At 52.9% G+C, this 20,564-nt stretch overlaps 1 protein-coding gene across 2 annotated transcripts in view; it reads left to right on the forward strand.

The window, feature by feature from the left end:
• The first annotated feature begins 1,360 nt into the window (after positions 1 to 1,360).
• The window catches only part of so (SIX homeobox 1 protein sine oculis), a 37,034-nt gene continuing 17,830 nt past the window's right edge, over positions 1,361 to 20,564 (forward strand). Inside the window, exons 1-3 of one of the 2 annotated variants that reach the window (XM_025305082.1) lie at positions 1,361 to 4,234; positions 9,772 to 10,054; positions 11,902 to 12,136. In XM_025305082.1, the coding sequence (XP_025160867.1) occupies positions 3,953 to 4,234; positions 9,772 to 10,054; positions 11,902 to 12,136 (800 nt within the window). In that variant the 5' untranslated portion in view covers positions 1,361 to 3,952. The remainder of the gene's footprint in view (positions 4,235 to 9,771; positions 10,055 to 11,901; positions 12,137 to 20,564) is intronic. The other variant, XM_011142028.3, reaches the window with a different exon arrangement.

The raw sequence follows: 20,564 nt of genomic DNA on the forward strand, positions 1-20,564 counted from the left end.
TCTAAGCGACGTACCTTTCTTCCGTGGGGGCGTTCATAAACCCCGCGCGAGTGCTATAAATCGATTTTTCCCCAGGGAGGATAAGCCGTTGTCCTCGCGTCCCTCCCGCCCTCCCTCGTTCCTCCTACCGCCCTCTTTAACCCCCCCCCTCCCGCCTCGGCCCCCTCTCTCTCTCTCTCTCTCTCTCTCTCTCTCTCTCTCTCTCTCTCTCTCTCTCTCTCTCGCTCGCTTTCCCCTCGGTCGGAGCGCGAACACGAATAAGTCGACGCTAATAACGAGATCTTTAGTGCTTCCTCCATCGCTGTTTTCCTATCGCGCCTGTCGCTTTTCCTCCTCGCTCTCGCGCTGCGGATAACAATGTCGCGACGCGTATTTCGTCGTCGCGCTTTCCGCTCGATCGCACGCCGACGCTCTATTAATCCCGTCAACCACGCGCTGTGCGTGTCGCGTAAATTCGCAATCTGATCTGATTTCGGCTTTTCTCGCGGGCATACGAATCTCGTAAGGTCGCTCCTCTCCCTCCTGCGTCTCTTCCTCGTCTCGGCGTTCGTCTCGGCCTATCGACAAGTACGTTCCTCGCGTCCCTCCACCGTCCTCCTCCTCCTCGCTCATTACTCGCGTACTCGCGCTGAATGTCGTGAGACGCGTGCACGTGGACCTGTGTCGCCGTACTCCTCGCCGATAGTAACAAATCGTTCTCTTTGTTCTCGTCGTTCGCTCCAGCCGCTAGCGTGTTTGATGTTCCGTGCGCGCGACTTTGGGCTGACGAAAGAGACGTTGCAGCCGGCACGAAAATACCGTCCGTGTAATTTGGGGATTTACGCGCGGACAACACACACACACACATACACACACACATACTCGCCGCTCGGAGCTTTCGCCAGCCCGTAAAAATTGCATCGTCCCGTTGCGCACGTCATTAAGAGAACGGACATCCAGAAAAGGCCGGAATTTAACGAGCTCCTCGGAAGGATCCGAGTTCTGGATGCAATTCGCTGCCGCGAGTTCTCTCTCTCTCTCTCTCTCTCTCTCCCTCTCCCCCTCTCCCCCTCTCCCTCCCTCCCTCCCTCCGTCTCCCTCTGCTGTCTGTCTGTCCCTCTCCCTCCGTCTGTCGCTCCCTCTTACTCTCTCCCTCGTCGTTCTCGCACATTCACGCCGGACGCTCATAACGAGGCTCATTTGGTGGCTCCTGCGCGACCAATGCCGACGCAGGATGGTGGCTACGGCCATGCCCAGCGGCCAATAGCACCGCGTGTCATGCAGCTGTCAACGTGGCCACGCCTTTCGCCAATCCGCATTGAGCCGCGCATGACGCACTCGCGCGCTTCGACGACGCGCCGCATCGGCAGTCCCTTCTGGTGCGCGCGTAGGAGAGTGTCTCTCTCTCGCGCGGCTGCGAGAGAGACAGAACGGTCCCATTGATCTCCGCCTGTGTCTCGGAAAGAGAGACACACACCGCTCTCGCGCGAGATCTCACCGCGCGCGTGCGCGCGCGCGCATCCAGCACGATCATCGTCATCGCCAGAGCGGAGTCATCGGAATCACCGGAGGCCCAGGCGGCACAGTCCGGAGGGGTTGCGCGCACGAGTCGCAGCTGGAGGTTGTCATCGCGAGAGCCCCTTGCCTCACAGTCCACGAGCAAGCAAGACGATTCTCTCCGCTGTGTGTCGTTCACTGGTGCGACCGGGATATTTCTCACCCGGTATACCATCCCGCCTCGCCGGAGTGCGGAGGAGACTGCTGAGACACCGAGCTGCGTTTTCGCATCTTTCGGGCACACCCGTTGTACACGAAGGCAGCCGAAAGACCAGCGCTCGCGGCGGCGGCGGCGGATCTCGCTCGGCGGATCGGCGAAAGCGCGTCAAAGGCTCAAAGAAGCGACTCGCGACGAACGCGTTTGGCTTGGCTTTGGCTTGGCTTGGCTTGGCGGCGCGATCTTCGATTGTCGGCAGCTCGAGTCGTGATCGCAGAGTGATATAAAGGCGGAAGAACACCCGGACGATTCTCCACTGTGTGACCCTGTTACCCGATCGAGAAGGTGGCGAGATTCGGCGAAGGCGGTTTGGTGACATTTTCGACGAGAGAGAGAGAGAGAGAGAGAGAAGAGAACGAGTGTATGTGCGTGTGTGTGTGCTCGCGCGTGGGAGCAAGGGAGAGAGACAGAGAGAGAGAGAGAGAGAAAGAGAGAGCGTCGCGACGAGAGGCGTCGATGGGGTTCAAGGAGAGCGAGGGAGACGCTCGTTAAGACGCCTCTAATAATAGCGACGCGCTCGCGAGTGTACCAAGCGGTCTATAAATACGATCTCTGCCCCGTGGAAACACGAGCCCGTGGATTTCACGGTGCAACCTGTGCCGCGTGAAAGAGGAGCGGAGTCGACGACGACGACGACGACGCGCTCGATGCCGCGATCGGGTCTCGCGCGGGTGTGTGAATCGGCGATCGCAAATTCGTCCGGCGAAAGTGCTCCTCGCAACGAGGGACAGTGATATAACACAATTCGCGCAGCGGCCGAGCGCGCGAGAGAGACGAGAGAGAGACGAGAGGGAGAGAGAGAGAAAGAGAGAGAGAGAGAGAGAGAGAGCGCCCGGCCCGCTGGCGAGATTCGTGCCAAGGCGGAGGAGAATCAACGGAGACAAGATCTCGCCCGTCGCGCTGTGATCGCCGAGGTTAAACCGATATTCTTGCCGCGGCGAGAACGATCGAGTCGCGCTCAAGTTCGAACAGCCGGCAAGCGAAGCGTGTCCTTCCTCTTCTCTCTCTCTCGTAGGATGTAACCAGGTCCGTGTCAGGACGCAGACAGACGGCCAGAGATCCGACGCGCAGCGAGAACCCGCGCGACTCGGAGACGCTTGTTCTCCCGAGTGCTCCCCGACGAGAGAAAGAGAGCTTCGTGTTCCCCGAGTTTCTCGCGCGAGCTACGTTCCCCATCCTCCGGTCAGCTGGTGCGATACAGAAATACCACGCGCGTGCCTCCGCTTGCGGATGACAACAGTGGCCGAGGATCGTCGATCTGCCGGCGGAAACACCGCGGCTCGATAAGGCCGTCTTCGTCGGCGCGTGCAAAGCGACACTCTGTGTCTCTCTCTCTCTCTCTTTCTCTCTCCCTTTCTCTCTCTCCCTCTCTCTCTCTCCCTCTCTCTCTCTTTCTCTCTCTCTCTCTCTCGTAATCTTCCTCCGCGACTCGTATTACGCGCTACGCTACGCTACGCAGTGCGGTCCGCGAATACGTATCTGAGTATCTCTTAGAATTACTCCGACGCAATTCCTCACGCCGGTGACTGTGTGATCCCCGCGACGTCGGCGAGTGACGTTCGCGTTACCCGCGTCGGAGCGAGTGCGCTTGCAGAAGAAAGCAGCCGGAAGCTCTCGGAGTCGTTAGCGTTGTTGTCGTCTCTCACGAGAACCTCGTGACGCCACGTGTCATCCTCGTGCTCGAAACAACCTCGTCCTCGTAAAGCCCGGGCGAGCGAGGATAACAGCGGCCTCCCAAACGAAAGCGTCACTTGCTTTTACAGCCTCCTCCCATAAAAAGGAAAAGAATTGGGTGCTTGAGGGAAAAAAAAAAAAAAATACCGCTGACCCAGGTCGTCCTGTCAAAGACGTTTCCGCCGGCATCGCGTCAAACATCTCCTACCTAGACCATGTCGCCGACCGGACACGCCGAGGTGCCTCAGTGATCCCGCGTGTCGAGGACCCGACAGCGTGGAAAATGAGCGGCGAGTGAACGGAAGTGGCGGCGGCGGCGGAGGCGGAGGAGAAGAAGAAGAAGAAGAAGAAGAAGAAGAAGAAGATCCTGCGGAGCAGCGTGGCCGTCGGAGGATCGAGGTCCCGCGAGCGACCTCACGGTCCATCCGGTCGCATAGCCGCAGGGAGGACGATCGCGTCACCACCACGGTGGAGAGCGGCGGTGGCGTGCGTGGGGTCGTCGTGGACGCCCCCGGAGATGACGCCATGATGGCCTACGGAGGCACCGCTGGCAACGGGGGCGCGATGGGCCCGTCGTCCGGTGGCGCGGACGTTCTGGGCTCCGCGGGGGACTACAGCCCCCAGAGTACGCCGACGCCCTTGACGGGGCACTCGTCGGGCTCGGTGGAGAACGCCTACACGCCCGGTACGACCGGAGCGGCCAGCTACAGTCCGCAGGACAGCCCGGCGAGCTCCGCCGGCGGCAGCGGCAACGGCCAGCTGCCGAGTTTTGGCTTCACGCAGGAGCAGGTCGCGTGTGTCTGCGAGGTAAGTCGTGTGAGCCGGCTTGCTACCGCTTCGCAGGGCTCCCTCGTGGAGAGCCTCCTCCGCGTCCCACGAGAGACACAAAGACGAGCTGGATGAAAAGCGCGTGTCGGAAAAGGGGTGGAAGAAGGGGAGGGGGACTCGTGGATAGTCGCGCACGCGGGATTTCGGAATATACACACGTGAAGAAGTTGGCCAACTTGAAGGAGATGAGGAGGGAGGGAGGGAGTGTCGAGTAATGATGGCGGTAACGAGTTCGGTCTGTAACATTCTGAAGATACCTTGTGCTTCGTTGCGTCGCGTCGCGTCGCGTCGCGTCGGGAGGTTTCCAGGGCGGACTAATTGCTCGAGAGCGCGCCTTGATGAGCAGCAGCGAGTCGTGTTTAGTCGCGGTGCTTCCGCGCAACCTTCGTCCCGACGTCTCGCTTTGTGTCTCTTGTCCAGGGGAGTGTCTAGTCGCTTGTCGCTCGCGCTTGTTCGCCGCAGGGATGCGATCAGAGCCGGCCGTCGCGATCGCGCAACACGCCGGACTCCGCTTGGAAGCGCGCGGGTTCCGCTGCGGACACGGCCACGGTAAACGCTAATGTGTTTAGAGTTAGAGTCGGTTGATTTCAGCTGAACTGACGTTGCACTGAAACTTTATTCCTTTCTCCTGCGCTAATTTACGCTAATATACTTATTCCACATTCTAACGGCGAGAAGTGCAAGCTGGTTGAGCCAGAGAGAACGCGGAACCTTTGGTCTGGACGCGGTACGAGGTTGTTCTTACGGTTCTTACGAAGTTAACAAAGATCGCAACTCTACGGTTCTTCGCGCGGTTGCCTCGCGCTGAAAACGTAGCGTCATTCTCCGAGGAAAATTACAAGCCGCGCGCGTTAATCTTCGCGTTGCACAGCCAACGACGATGTTTCATAGCGATGGCTGGCCGCGCGCTGTCTTCGGCGAGTAGCTCGTCGACCGGCGTTCGCACGAGGAGACACTTTTCAGCGTCGGAAACAGCGTCAAGTGTCACCGATGAAGTTTATCCTCACGTCGCGAGTTCCCCTCGTTGTTCTCGACGAACGTGCGTCTTTGTCGCGGAGGAACGTGAACGCGCGCGAATAAATGCCACGTCTCGAAACGCGGAGACCACGAAGATCCACGACGAGGAAATCGCGAGGCGGCGACGGCGCGCGGTCGTTAGATCGCCGACAATGCGCGGCGTTTATCATTTCGCCAAGATTCGCCTGCATGCCACACGCTTCCATGGGATCTGCACGATTTTATTGTAATCTGTAAATTGTTTCATGCGCGACGTTTATGATGGCTGCCTGCCGCCGCATCTCGAGCGCGTCCCGCATGTTCGAGGCGAAGACGCGATTCCTCCCGCGCTTGGCAGCGAACTCGCTAATTCCTCGGCGCACGCTCGATTTCAGCGAACTTTAGCTTTGTGCGTCGGCGACCGATCGAGAGAACATCTTTTGCCTGGATAGGAGGAAGCTGTGTAATGAATTATCGCGCGGGGCTTATATCGTTCGCGTTGAGGGTGAAGAAACACAATCGAGTCGGACGTGGCGACACGTTGCGTTACGACGTTAGGCGAGATCAAATTAAATAAAGGTAGATAACGTAGATCGCGAACAAATGTTTTGTATATTTTGTTTTATTTTCTGTTTTTTTTTTGTTTTCATCCCTTACGTCGACCTCGTTTATTTTCCTTTTTTTTTTCTTTTTTCCTTTTGTCGAAATATTTACTACAGATGTTCGGAATTGAATGCTAGCAATTGAGCATTTGTCCAACATGCATAATGAAGTCGGAAAATAACCTCCTCGCGAGCGACGGATTGGAAACAGCGAGGCATCGGCATCCCGTCGGATAATACCGAGTGTGCGAAGAAGACGAGTCTGCCAAACGCGGAAGTAATCGACCGGCGCAGCATCGAGAGACTGCGTCGTTGCACGACGCGTGTTTCTGCACGTGCTGTGTATCCCCGTGTGTATGCGTGTGTGTGTGTGTGTGTGTGTGTGTGTGTGTGTGTGTGTGTGTGTGTGTGTTGGCGCTATAATTATGCGGCTAGACTTAAACTCCTTGCCCACGTCGCACAGACCGATTACGGCTCGCGAATTCCGCCGAAGTAAATTTCGACGACCCCGCGGAGGAATCATATACGAGTCTCGTGACCCGCGAGATTGGGGTCGCTATCGCGTATCGATTTGTTTAAAAATATAGTGATCGCTGCCACTCTCTGTGACACGTGGGCGCTAGTTGTCTTGTATCATTCGAGGTATCCACGATAGATCTCTGTTTCGCCGGGGTTTCACCTTGTCGAGGTGAAGTGAGAATTTCGCCGCGTGTCGATCGATCCCGCTCCGATTCTCATCAGAGCCCGATCTCGATCTCATAGTGTGGAGAAAGGGGGAGGCTGGATAGGATACTGGATAAATTCCCCTTCAGCGCGGATTACGGATTATTTTAGAACATCGATCTCGGAGTCCCGATTTAGCGGCATAGTCCGACGCGTTGAATTATGCTATTATTTCACTTGGCTCGAGTATTTCTTAATCCCACCAGTCCCCAACGTCCACGTACGTCGCGTTGAGCGTATCCATGAGCCATGAGCGGTGCTATCGCGTCGTGTGGTGGTGGCGCGCGTGTGTGTGTGTGTGTGTGTGTGTGTCAGTGCTCAAAATCCAACGAAACAACGTGAATTTGATTATCGCTCGCCGGTATTTCCGAGCAGAGTCGCGCGCGCGGCTCGAGATTGATCGAGATTCCGCGCCGCAATTCGCGACGTCATCCGATGACGACTGCGCGTAGACAAAGATGACAAGGTAGTGTGTACAGAGCGGAACTCGTGTGTCGCTTAATTAAGATCCGCCCGTGTACAATCGTTGAACGTCTTAACTCCGTGTCGGTATGGCGCGCCTTCGCGGCCATTAATTCTCTGCTAATTAAATTCTTCGCCAGAGGGATATTAATGCCGTCTTCCGTCGGTCCGATTCTTCTGCCTGTCTAATCGTAATTTCACGCGCTCGCGCGTTGCTCGCGCGAGCGCGTGAATTCTTGAGGGAGCAAAGGCGGGAACGGCAAAGGGAGAAGGACGCCGATCTCGCGAGTGTTTGCTTGAGGAATAAAGAATGGGATACAATCTGTATACGAGTCTTGCGTATCCACGCTCCGTCTCCGGCTAATCGAGGCTGCAGGACTCGCGCTTGCTACCGATGACGTATCGATTTTACGTCGTACGCCTCGTACGCGCTTAGGAAATTGGTTATTTGTATCAATCAAAGGTATGTGTATAATACGGTAATATCCAGACCGGCGGTGTGTGTATGTGTTAGACACACACACACACACACACACACACACGTGGAGCGCATGAATAACACTGACACGGCGCGTTAGCGATACGCGAAAAGCAACGGTCGCGAAAGATCGACAGACGCGTGTGTGTTGATGACTGACGCGACGAGGACCGGCACGCGAATTCCGGTGGATAGAATAACTCATTTCTCGAACGGAATCCGCGACGGACGGTTAATTATGTCGGCGGGAGAACGCGCGAAAGATAACATGACTCACGTCGATAAAATGAAGTGAAGTATACGACGAAATAAAATTGACGTATGGTTCCACTTAGGCTCGTGTTACGCCGCGATCGTTTGAGTTCATTAACGGTCGTTTCGGGAAATTATACGAATGTTCAACGTCAAAGGTACGCGTCGGCTGTTTTCTGCTCACGCTCGCGCTTGAATCGATGCCGCGTTTTGCGTTGCCGCGTGTCGCGCGGGTTTTCGGTGCTTAATTTCACGCACGTTGGACGCAAATTTAGAATGTTAACGTGACACATCTCAAGCGACAACTTGGATTCGTATTTTCGACGTCGGGTACATGTTCCTCTATATCGCGACTCTCGCGGGTCTCAATTCAGTTCGAACTCTTAAAACTAAATGTGCAAGATCATAGGTAGCCACCCATGATTATTGATTCTAACGTTACGCGTCGACACACACAGACACTGCCGATTGTCCGAAAATATTTCGCCCGGATATTCCAAGTGACTCGCGAAATTACGAATCGGGCTATTTTAATCGCTCTGGGATACGAGGCTCATTTTTACTTGTGCTTGTAAGAATTCAATTAACCGAAATCTCACCGGTAAGATGATATCCCGATTCATTTCCCCTCAAACTCAAAGACTCCCATCTCAATTTAACATCGTTCTTCCAAGCTCACGCTCTCTATCTCTTTAAACTATAAAAAGGAAAAAAAGTTCCATTGTGTTCTCGCAAAATTGCCAATTTTGCCTGAAAAAAAGAAAAAAAAGGAACAGCTCATTACGCGGCGATCCGCTGTTCCTCCCATATTTATATCGAGAAATAACTTCAACCTTCGAGGAAAACGTCGACGCCGTCAAGGCCGTTAGTTAGTTTCCCGGTCCCTTCGTGGAGGCGATAATGTTAAAAATTTGTCTAAACTGGTTCTACTATAAGAGAGGAAAGAGAAAAGACAGAGAGAAACAACCGAGCGTGTGACAGATCTAACCCAGATCTCCGCGCTGACTGGCTTTTGTAAAAAATACTTCAAACCACAAAGCCAACCAAGACTTAATCTGGATAGCCGCTGGTAGTATCCTTCTTTCGATAAAAAAAAAAAAAGAAAAAGAAAAAGCGGATTTAAAATACCAAATGTAAACCAGTCCTATTTCTGAGCCCGCCGCTTCGACTCGTTTTCCTCAAAGAGGGGGTCTAATAAGGAGGTAACTCTAACCTAACGAGACTTTGTATCCATTTCGACCGGTTTTCCTTGAAATTCACATTTCTGCGAATTTACAGATGAATTTACAGACGTCGGAAATAATCGGAGCTATTGTTCAGGCTCGCGAATTTCTTTTTTTTTTTCCAGCTCCTCCAGAATCATTCCCGAGCACTGTGCCGTGATATCATACCTATCCAATCCTTATTTCTCCTTCCCCCCCCTCCAATCTCTGCTCACACACGCGCAATTACGGGATCAAGTGCGACAGAGCCAGCAGATCCTCTCAATAGATAAAAAGCGAAAAAGAGCCCGGAAATGAAGCTGAATTTAGAGTATCCTTAATTCGCGTGCGCGCGCGTATTTCAAAGTCAAGAAGATCGATCCAATTTTGATATTCCCTCGACTCCGGGATCCATTCGCTCGCTGCATCTCGAGAGGGTGGATTACGACGCGCTGTTGCGCTCTCTTTCGGTCGCGCCGTGCCTTTGGAAAAATCATCAACCCGACCGCGATCCGTTAGTCGTTGCCCGACTCGTCTTCCTTGATCGAGGTGATCGACTGAGGTGGAGAGAAAGAGAGAGAGAGAGAGAGAGAGAGAGAGAGAACGAGAGAGAGAGAGAGAGAGAGAGAGAGAGAGAGAGAGAGAGAGAGAGAGAGAGAGAGAGAGCGAGAGAGAGAGATAGAAAGAGAAGAGATAGAGAGATAGGTGAATGCGAGATATACAAGATACACTAGAATAAGAGGAGACCCGGGATGAGTTTTGCCGACTAACAGTGTGCCCCCCCTGTCTATCGTCTTCAAGGCGATGGTGTCGAATGTCCAGGTACTCCAGCAGGCAGGCTCCGTGGAGAGGCTCAGCAGATTCCTCTGGTCTCTGCCGGCGTGCACCAGGTTGCACCGGCATGAGAGTGTGCTCAAGGCCAAGGCGATCGTCGCCTTCCACCGGGGTCAATTCAAGGAGCTCTACAGGATCCTGGAGAGCCACACCTTCAGCCCGAACAATCATCCCAAGTTGCAGGCCCTCTGGCTCAAGGCCCACTACATCGAGGCTGAGAGGCTACGCGGAAGGCCCCTCGGCGCAGTCGGTTAGTAAGAAGAACGATCCTGTCGCTTTTCGCGGTGCATGCGCGACGCGAAATATTCCGATAACGAGCTTGCGATTATCGGTTTGTTACATCCACTCGCACTTAATGGATCTCCCATTCCGGTGTGTAAAAGGTTTCGTCATACCGACTTGTCGTTGAGGGCGAGAACCGGACAAGCGGTCAAAAAATACTAGTCGGCAAGAAGGTAACAACGGGGCTGACGGGGGCGGTCGGGATGGATTATGTAAGCTCGCACACCGCGCGGTGTGCGATTCCCCGGATAAATTAATCGCGCGACGTACGCGAATGGATTAAAGAGCCACGTCGAGAGTGCAAACAACGCCGGCACGGTCAACCTTTTACACTGCGGAATGGAAGATCCATTAAGTATGAGGGGATGTAAAAATGTTCGCGCCGCGTTTCACATCAAATTGATAATCCGATGCTCGAGTGCGCGTCGAGTGTCGTCGTGGGTCGTCGGTCGCTTATCCTGTATTTCCCAATCGCGCGCGATTCCGATCATTTACCGTAGATTCGAATTTACGAGAGCGTGATATAACACGTCGCCCCGCGCCTGTGTGTCGGTGAAATGAAATAATTTAGGAAGTGGCGTATCGAGGTACGTTTAATTTAACGCGTCTCGCTTTTATATCGTCATAAAATAATGACGCGACGTTCGTCGCTGAGATATTGCACGGCGTTACTAACTAAAATAACGCCGCGAGTACGTGACTTTGCGGCGCTACGAAGAGGAAACATTTCTCTCTCTCTCTCTCTCTCTCTCTCTCTCTCTCTCTCTCTCTCTCTCTCTCTCTCTCTCTCTCTCTCTCTCTCTCTCTCTCTCTCTCGTATAATTCCACGCGCAGCCGGCGGTTTAATAATTCGCTCCCCGTGCGTTTTATGAAGATTATCCCTCGCGACGAAAGATTTATCGATGCTGCAGTGTTATATCGCGCGTGGAACTTGGACAATATCGGCCAGCGGCATTTTAAATCGCGCTGTTTTTAACGCGCGCGCGTTTTAGCGTTCGTCGCGCTTATTCTCTCTCTCTCTCTCTCTCTCTCTCTCTCTCTCTCTCTCTCTCTCTCTCTCTCTCTCTCTCTCTCTTGCTGTCGTTCTTTCTCTTTCTCTCGCGGCGCGACGATTAATAACGCACGCACGTGGGCTCGCACGCGCGTGCGATGATAAATGCCGCGCGATTGGGGCATTAACGGGCCGGAGTAGTAAGTTATTACCGAATGCAATCCGAGCTAATGAGCGGCTATAGACTTGGCCCTATTTTGCTCGCTCGATCTGATTTGCGACGAAGCAGCGCTCGCGTCTCGCGCGCTCGTCGCACTCGGCCCGGAAACCAAATCCGTCCCGTCGAAAAGAAGAAGCTGTGGAAACAAAGCGCGACATTGTGCACGCGTTAGAGAGAACACCGAGGTGCCGCGTTGCTTCCTCTTCCGTTTCCCCGACTTTGGGGACGAGACGACGACGACGACGACGACGACGACGGCTACAGCGGAACGGACTCCTCGTCCGCTGAGGTGCAAATCGCGAATGTTTATGCGATACCACTCGCGACTCCACTCGGCCTGTTCGATGAATGAACGTATCCGCTGGAACGTCTCCGCGATCCTCGCCTCGCGGTCAGCGGAATCAGCCAGTTGAGAACGTTCGGTACACACACACACAGTACGAAAGCTCTCGTCAGCGCCGCGATTGTACACAGTGCAATCTCTCTCGTGCGGATAATTCATCTTACTTCCAATTCGTCCTTCCGGCATTTCAATTCGACAAACAGACACACCCGGCCCGATTCTTATTTATCGAGAGGTCCGCGGCCGTTGTTTGCTTTCCAGGCAAGTACCGAGTGCGTCGCAAGTTCCCTTTGCCGCGCACGATCTGGGACGGCGAGGAGACGTCTTACTGCTTCAAGGAGAAGTCCAGGAGCGTCCTGAGGGACTGGTACGCCACCAATCCGTACCCGTCGCCGCGGGAGAAGCGAGAGTTGGCGGAGAGCACCGGCCTCACCACCACGCAGGTCAGCAACTGGTTCAAAAACCGAAGACAGAGGGACCGCGCCGCCGAGCATAGGTGAGTCGCTTCGGCTTTTGCTTTTGCTGAGCAGGAGGAGATACAGAGTGATTAAGGAAGTGTAATTGAGCGAGTATTCAGATTCAGCGATAAGATCGATGCCTCGACTCGGCCCGCGGTGGTGCGCAGCTCGCGAGCTCGTGACGAGCGGCTCGTTCTGTCTCTTGCGGCTCCGCCAGGCAAGAGTAACATCCGGCGATATTTCCAAGTGTCCAACGGCCGCGCGCGGTTGTGTAATTGGCGGACGTTAGCGTTAGGAATTTTCGTCCCTCGCGGATAGAAGCGCGCCCGTACAGAGGAGGAGAGAGTCCCGTGTTGTTTGGAAGGTCGTTGCTCTACATCCGATTTTAGAAACGAGCGAAGGCCCCATAACTACGTAATGCGATGCCTTCCGCCGCGTAGCGTCGCGTCGCATACACGCGAGCGAGCGAGCGAGCGAGCGAGCACTGGCGTCCAGTCCTCTCTTTCCTCTTGCGTGTACGAGCGTGCGCGAGCGCTCCAACAAATAAATAACTAGCGGCTCTCGGCCATCTGGCCGCTGACAGCTAGCGATCTCTCGCGAATTCCTTCGCGAAATTTATCAGCTCGCGGCGATAATCGCCGCTGTGAACGCGAAAATACGCGAGTCCGCGAGTCGGGACGCCGCCCTTTTTTTATCGTCGGACACTCACGAAGTATCTTTCGCGATGGCTGGCAGAGGGAGGGAGAAGACGGAGGAGACGAAGAGAGCTGTGCGCGTGTGTCCACGATGTGTGTGTGTGTGTGTGTGTGTGTGTTCGCTTATTTCAGTCGCGAAGTGCAGAGTGTGCCACTGACATCTCGGAGGCTCGCGCGATATCTCCGCGGATAAGAAGCAAATCGGTGGGCTCTCGTTAGGTCTCCGAACGGGTGACGCGCGAGGTGACGATTCGACGGCGGATCGATCCACCGGGAATAAAGGAAAGATGATTGTATCAGCCGGACAATAGCAGCGACAGCGACAGCAGCGTTGCGACTCGCAACGTCTCCAACGTCAAAGCTGCCGCGGGGAACGGTCGGAAATAGAATCGCGATAGTGTCGTTTCTGCGGTGACACCGAGCGGCGCTCGCGAAAAAGGTCGCGGCCGACACGACGACGAACAGTTTGAGCGAACACGATATTTCTGCGATATTGCTGGGGGGGTGATACGCAAAGGTTAGACGAAGCGGAAGGGAGGGGGGCTTTGTGGGATTTCCTGTAATTAATATGCGGCGAATGATGCCGCACACGCGTATCCGCGATATCCCCAAAGCCATCGGATAGGTCTGTAGGACCCATCGCCGTGGGCACGACTATAGGGTGTCCGCGAATCCACGCGTGCGATCTTTGCCCTGGGATTAATGATCCTTCGCGCCATTTAGCCCCGGCTGAGCGAGCAGAACGAAAGCGATTCCGCACGGCGAAGCAGCACGGCTCGTCTCATCCCGGGGCGGGATGATTGCTGCGGGATTCGCTCGTTTTTTCTTGCTTCCGCAATCGCGATCGTCGTTGAAACTCGATTATATCTGACTGGTCAGGTCAGGCAAATTTGTCTGTCTCGTCTCTTTCTCCCAGACGCGATTCTGCAGAGTCCGAGTTCCTCACGTGGGGGATGTGGCTGGCGGACGACTCGCTTTCGCGGTCGCTTGCTCGACGCGCGCGTCCCGCCGCGTCAAGTCTCGCGTCCTCGTCCTCGTCCTCGTCCACGATCACCATCGCGAGGATACGTGAATTCGCGAACACCTCGTAGACGCGCACGTCGCATCTCTGACCTCCTGCCTCCGTCCATGGGAATACACAGAAGCCATAAGAAATTCGATACGTTCCCCGTGGCATGACGTGGTGCTGTGTGCACTGGTCCCGCCACGGTAGTGCTTCCCACTTCCTCCCTCGCGACAGGACGTGGTGACCACGATTCGCATGGATCGGCTCGGACGGATACCTCTCTCTCTCTCTCTCTCTCTTTCTCTCTCTCTCTCTCTGTACGTCCTTTGACTTTGAGGCTTTGAGGCAGAGGCGTTGCTCGCGCTCGAGAGTGCTGCTAATGTGCGATCGGCACAAGAGCGACCGGGACGCGCATTTCGTTTCGACGATTGGTGGCTTATCACGTGCCGGAAGAGCCAATGTTACTTTTGACGCCTGAAATCGGTTTGGGACGAGCTGAGAGTCCCCGATCGCGACGATAGAATCGCTCGCGAATCAGTCACTGGAGTGGAGCGAGAGTAGAGCGAAGGTCGGACCGTAAATCCGCGCGAGACTTCATTCGCGTAGAGAGAGAGAGAGAGAGAGAGAGAGAGAGAGAGAGAGAGAGAGAGAGAGAGAGAGAGAGAGAGGCTCAAGAGGAAGCCAGGACGCACTCGATGATTCGAACACGGTAATTATTTAGTTAGCCATTTAGCGCGCGCATGCTGTCGGAAATGAAGGCGAGACCACGCGCGCAGGGGCGGCGTCCCGGCGAGCCCCTCGGGACAGGGGCGTCTCGTGGGCGTCTGCAGCAGGCAAAAAACGTCAAATACAGGACCGAAGTCCTCCCCCGGGGGCTGTTATCGAACGATTTAACTAGCTCGTTTGGACGCGATATAACGCGCACGCTCGACGAAACGCAGGCCGCCACCGCCGCCGCCGCTGGCGAGCGGGAAAAATGGACTGATAGTGGAGCGAGAGGGACGAAGTGAATCTCTCACACGAGATAACGCGCCGTGCCGATCCGTTTTGCGGTCCTGCGATTCGGAGGACGCGCGTTTGTCCACGTTGACAGCGATTGATTCGTCGTATTTCCCCGGCATCTGATTCATTACGAACGCCACGCGCGGATATCGTGTTTCCATCCCGAGATTAACCCTTTTGTGGCGCTGTTTGTACGTTTCTTATGGAGTTGCAATCACGTGGATAACGACAAATGTGTGTGTGTGTGTATGCGACGATTTATGCGGACAGACTCGTCGATCGCGTCGTACTCTCGCGCTACTCAGCCGTCGGACTAATCAATCGGTAATTAATTAATGATGAAAGTGCCGTGCGAGCGGTAGCGCCTCGACGAAACTGCTGATGATAAAATCATCCAGGGCGCCCATCAATATTGCCCTCCTCTACCATCTTCCTACGCGTTTGATCCTGCCTCTTTCTCTCTCTCTCTCTCTCTCTCTCTCTCTCTCTCTCTCTCTCCGTTTCTGTCCCTCTCACCTCCTGCCGTAACATACTTTAAACAATGATGCCGACGGTCGAGATAAACCGCCGACGGTTACCGTCGGCGACTTGTTTTGCATACCAAAAAATCGATAAGACGCGCGCGCCACAATCAGCGCGATTATTTACGCTGGTCGATGCAATGCGCCAGATACGAAGAGAGAGAGAGAGAGAGAGAGAGAGAGAGAGAGAGAGAGAGAAAGAGAGAGAGAAGGGAAGAGAGAAAGAGAGAAAGAGTCGTCAGCATCCTCTGCACGAACTGCATCCGCTGCACTTTGTGAAACGCATCACTTGGGCGACGACGAGTCCGCCGGTTCTCAGCGACGCGGTGCGTCAGCGAGAGGCGACATCGTCGTCCTAGTCGTCCTAGTCGTCGTCGTCGTCAACCGGAAAGTCGCTGCCGACGATAACGGAACCGCTGTCGCTGTTCTTGGTACCCGGTGTCTGATGACAGAGGAACGTGCGTGTATCGCCCGAACGCGCGAGATAACGCGGCGATGCTGATTAAGATGATCGAGGCGGCGCGGCGCCGCGACTCGAATGATGATCCGCCGGCGGGCCGCGTTTTTGCTCGTCGGCTCTTCTCAAAATTTTCTCTGACGCGCGCCGTATCGCGTTGCAGTCTGCGCGCGAGGCTTCTTCTCGTTCTTCTTGCCGTTGTAATTTGTCGTGAGGGGCCGCTAGCCCAGGCCATTGATCTGTGAATCATGGAAAATGCGGAAACTAGGGATGGGCGATGCAATAGAAAATATCGATGTTTCTCATATCGATACGTATCATAAATAAAATCATAAATAAAAATATCGATACCACTAATATCCTTATTTTTTACCACGTACCTATTATATATGTATTTATTGATTTATACTTGTTTATACTAAAATCTATTATAATTACCGTTTTTGGAATGCGTCAGAAATAGATGTGTTCCTAGTCATTTCATAGGAAAACAGGAAAGAATCCAATTACATTGACAAATTGCTCAACCGTTGTTATTTTCTGAACGCAGCCTTATATCCAAGTCCGTCTTAAGTTCATGTTTAGATACTATGTAGCCATTGAAATGATCCATACAATATCTGAAGATGAACTTAAGACGGTCTTAAATATAAGATCCGACTATGAATACCGGCCTAAATGTGTGCAGATTACAAATATTTGTTTAGTTTCAGCGACATTTTCCTTTAAGACGGAGTACTTTTAACAAATTACATGATATGTACGCAAATTCAGGAAACTTCTTAAATTACCCGCACTCAGGTTAGCATAAAAGTATGCACTCCGAGCATGTGCGCCTAATAACAAAAAGTCACTAAGCCTTGGGACGGAGCGAGTGCATGTCAATCGAATTCGCCATTAATTTGCAACGGTTTGCGACAATTCAAACGCAAACGAAACTGAGAATAACTGTGGTTGGTAGCGCTGGTCCCAAAAGTTTCGCTACGCTAAAATTTTTGCCCAATAGAATACTAATGATTCGTATTGAACTGTATCGTCGGAAGTCCGATATTGCTCTTGAAATATCGATACACAGTAATATTGAAAAGAAAAATATTGATATTTTAAAATATCGATACTGTATCGCCCATCCCTAGGGGAAACACCGCGACACTGAGATGAGTAGCGATCGATTCGTAGCTGACAATTGACTCTCCCGTCTCCGTGAAAATCTCTCTCTCTCTCTCTCTCTCTCTCTCTCTCTCTTCCTCCCCTCTCCCTTCCACCCGTATCTTCTATTCGTTAAAAAAAAAAAAATCCGTAGCAACGGTCAACGCGCGGCGTTGCTCTTGAAAATTGAAAAACATCGGTCAGTCTGTTCGATCTTTTTCCCCTCCCCACCTCCCTCTCCAGTCAAATACCGACTGTATCGCCCGGCTGGAAAAATAAATGCCGCGCGCGTTTCACGCTGGACTTTTTCCCAACACGTCGGGACGCGCGAGCGTTAAGTGTCGTTATACGACACTTAAAATACGTCGATTTCGATCATCGCCAGAGCGACAAACAAAAGAGGGGGTTGCACTCGCTCGGTCAGCGAGGCAGCAGCGAGGGCAGCGGAGGGCGGAGGGTACGCGGCCGCGAGTGCATTCTGCCTTCATTCTTCACCGTCGAAAATAAACTCCCGGCCGCACGCGCTGTATATTTTTTTCCTCTCGCAGCGAGAGCGAGCGCGGCGTGCTCTCACTCACTCTCGCTCGCTTGTATATGGCGCTTGAAACGTCTTTATTATCGTCGCGCGCGCTAGCCTCGAAGATAGAAGGTCGCGCGCGGCGGTCTCTCCTCACGCAGGAGAGACCGCCCCCCGCGCACGCGAAGGGCGCTACGTGCACAACGGCATCGGAGCGCCGGAAATAAATAAAGGAGCGAGCAGCGGACACTCACTCCGGCCGCCGTCCGGAGAGAGATTATTCTCGATTTATTACTCCTCGGTCCAATGAGGATCTGACCGAGATTATCGCCCGGCGGAGTGACTAACAATCGGAGGAGTATTTCTCAGGCGTCGGGCAGGAAGTGTCCGCTTGAGACGCCGGGGGTTGGGCTTTGCGCGGAAGACCTCCCTCCCCTTTCGTTTCCGCGGTAAAAAAATGGTAATATCCCCGGGTCTCGCTTTCGTGAGATTCGCGTGCTACGTTAACGCGAAAGCGGGCCATTTGTCCGGCGCGAATTGCGTAATTTTCCGCGGTCTTTATGGATTCAGTAGCATAGTCGTCGTTTGAACGTAGAAACGCGCGGAGCACGAGAAATAATTGAACCCGCTGACGTGACGTTTCGGTAAGCGACGAAAAGAGAAAACGCAGTCGCTCGTGTACGCCGCCGTCTGCCGGTTTTCTCGATGGATCGAAGGGCTATATCGCGCTGGCAGAAGCCAGTAATGGCTTCGTCGTTGTTCTCCAGTGTCAACAAAACATTGCTAATGTACCAACCCTCGAACCCTCGCTCTCGTCCTCACCCTCGCCATCGTCCTCGCCCTCGCCCTCGCCCTCGCCCTCGCCCTCGCCCTCACCCGTGCTTTTCGTTCCCCTTCGTCGGCACGACGGCGCGGAGAGAAAAATGGAGAAGGGACACTGGAGGGATGTTATTTCCATTCGCTTCGACAATCTTATCTCGCGCGCACGATCGATTTGTTGTTAAAATTTAAGTCGTCTCCTTTCGAGCTGATCTAACCGATGACTCTCTCGTTCGCGTTGACCTCGATTCGATCGGTCGATCGCGTCGTGAAGTATAGAAATTTCACGAAATGAATACTTGACCGTACCGCCTTTAAGGAATCTGAAGATGAGAGCGTGGTTCTAATCAGTGTAATATGTCAATCGATTTTTAATTATAATTTTTCGCTGCGAGCGCCAAATATTAAACATCTAACTTGAAATAGGGAGCCTCCGAAGGTGGCTGCACGTGAGGGATAGGAAAATGTCTTTCGCTATGTTCGTTCTTATTCCGAGGGGAAAATTCTCTTTGCCAGTTCTGTTAAAAATCGCATTTATTTCCCCGGCCAAGTTCATTTCGGAGACATGACATCTGGGCGCGTTTCGGCACCGAGTATCTTCGCCGTAGCAATGAACAAATTGTAGATAGCAAAAGGTATTCCACGCGATCGTTGCTCGGTCGCGCGGACTACTGGCGGGATGATTAACGTCTCTCTTATTTTGCCGGCCGTCCGAGATTGTCCACTTTAGATTAGATTAGATTATGGGATGGGATGAGGAGGGGAGGGGGGGCGAGGGACGTTTTATTCGCGCCGCATAAGCGAAACACGCGCGGCAGAGAGGACGCCCGCTGCTCCTAACCACCGCGTTTGTTTGTGGCGCGACGTTTTATCGGGCGACGTGTGCGGTTCCTCTGACGTTTTCTACGAAGCGGACTCGATGATCCAGCCGTATCAACGTCGTAAAATTCTACGCGCAGACAAAGAAGCGCGCGCGGGACGGCGGGGGGGTGGGTGGGAGAGGAAGGGTAGCGCGATGCGGCCTGAGTTGCATATTTCAGCGGTGAAAGCTGATTGAAGTTAATCGCCCGGCAATCGCGACGCTAATTGCTCCGCTGAATTATTAATCGGCGATAAATCCGGTCCACACGAAAATCGCTAATCGCGCTCGCTCGTCGAATATTCTCGCGCACGAATACTCTTCGGCGATGGTTCTTACAACGTTCGCGCAAGTTTTTTCTTCTACCTTTAACATCGATTTAAATACATCCTTGCGCGAGTTTGTTTTCTTTTTGTTTTTTTTTTCTTTTTTGTTTTTTTTTTTTTTTGTGTACATTTATTTATCTCTTGTATCTTGTGCATTTTTACATTCCGCTTTAACGCGACGTGTAACACACAGGGATATCACTCGATCGAAAATGAGGAAAAGCAACGGTCGAGGAAGCAGCGACTATCGACGAGACCGTATCTTTGAAAAATATTGCGGTATTATGTTATATTTATCCCGAACTGAGAATTGTATGATATATTATCGTTACACGGTATATCGCGCGCATCGCTGCTGCTACAAAGCAGCAGGTGAATTAAAATTAATGTTAAAATTCTTGTACGTACCTCTGCGCGTATAATTTTCGGAAGCATTTCACGTTACTAGAATTTTGATAATAACGTTGGTAAAGATTGAGTTTCAACGAACGCGCCCGCCCTCCGTGCTTTCATTGTTTAATGGTGTAAAAGTACGTACCAATAATGTCGAGTTTTTTTGCAAAGTTACTGAGTAATATAGAATAAAAGTGGAATGCGATACGCAATTACGCGATTTTATGTTTAATATTGCCGACATATTTTTCACCTCATTGAACAATACACATGTATTTCGCTGAAACTTTTATACGGATATTAAATTTTTAATTATTACTTTGCTCTCGCGGCGTAACATTACTGAAATCAGGAGAGAGAGAGAGGGGGGGAGAGGGGAAGAGAAAGAGGGAGAGAAATATAAAGGAAAAAATCGCTCCGATAGCGTTTAATCGATCTCTGTTTAATCCGGCTATCCACATTCTAGCAACATTAACATTTATAACCTTTTAATATTTCACACAATCTCGAACAGTAACCTGTACGCTCTCATCGTTCCAATTAATCATTAACAAGGCGCACGTAGCGCGTCTACGTCTTCTTCTTAAGATAGAGAGAGAACATGAAGTCCCCCCCCCCGTATATGCTTAAGTTTTCATAGCCCCGTTCGAATATTATCCGGAGCGATTTTGCTTTTATTCGATTGTTCGACGGTTGATTAACCGCGCGAGAGTATCGATTCG

This window comes from Harpegnathos saltator, unplaced genomic scaffold, assembly GCF_003227715.2.
Source record: "Harpegnathos saltator strain DR-91 unplaced genomic scaffold, Hsal_v8.6 scaffold672, whole genome shotgun sequence".
Lineage (NCBI taxonomy): Eukaryota > Metazoa > Arthropoda > Insecta > Hymenoptera > Formicidae > Harpegnathos > Harpegnathos saltator.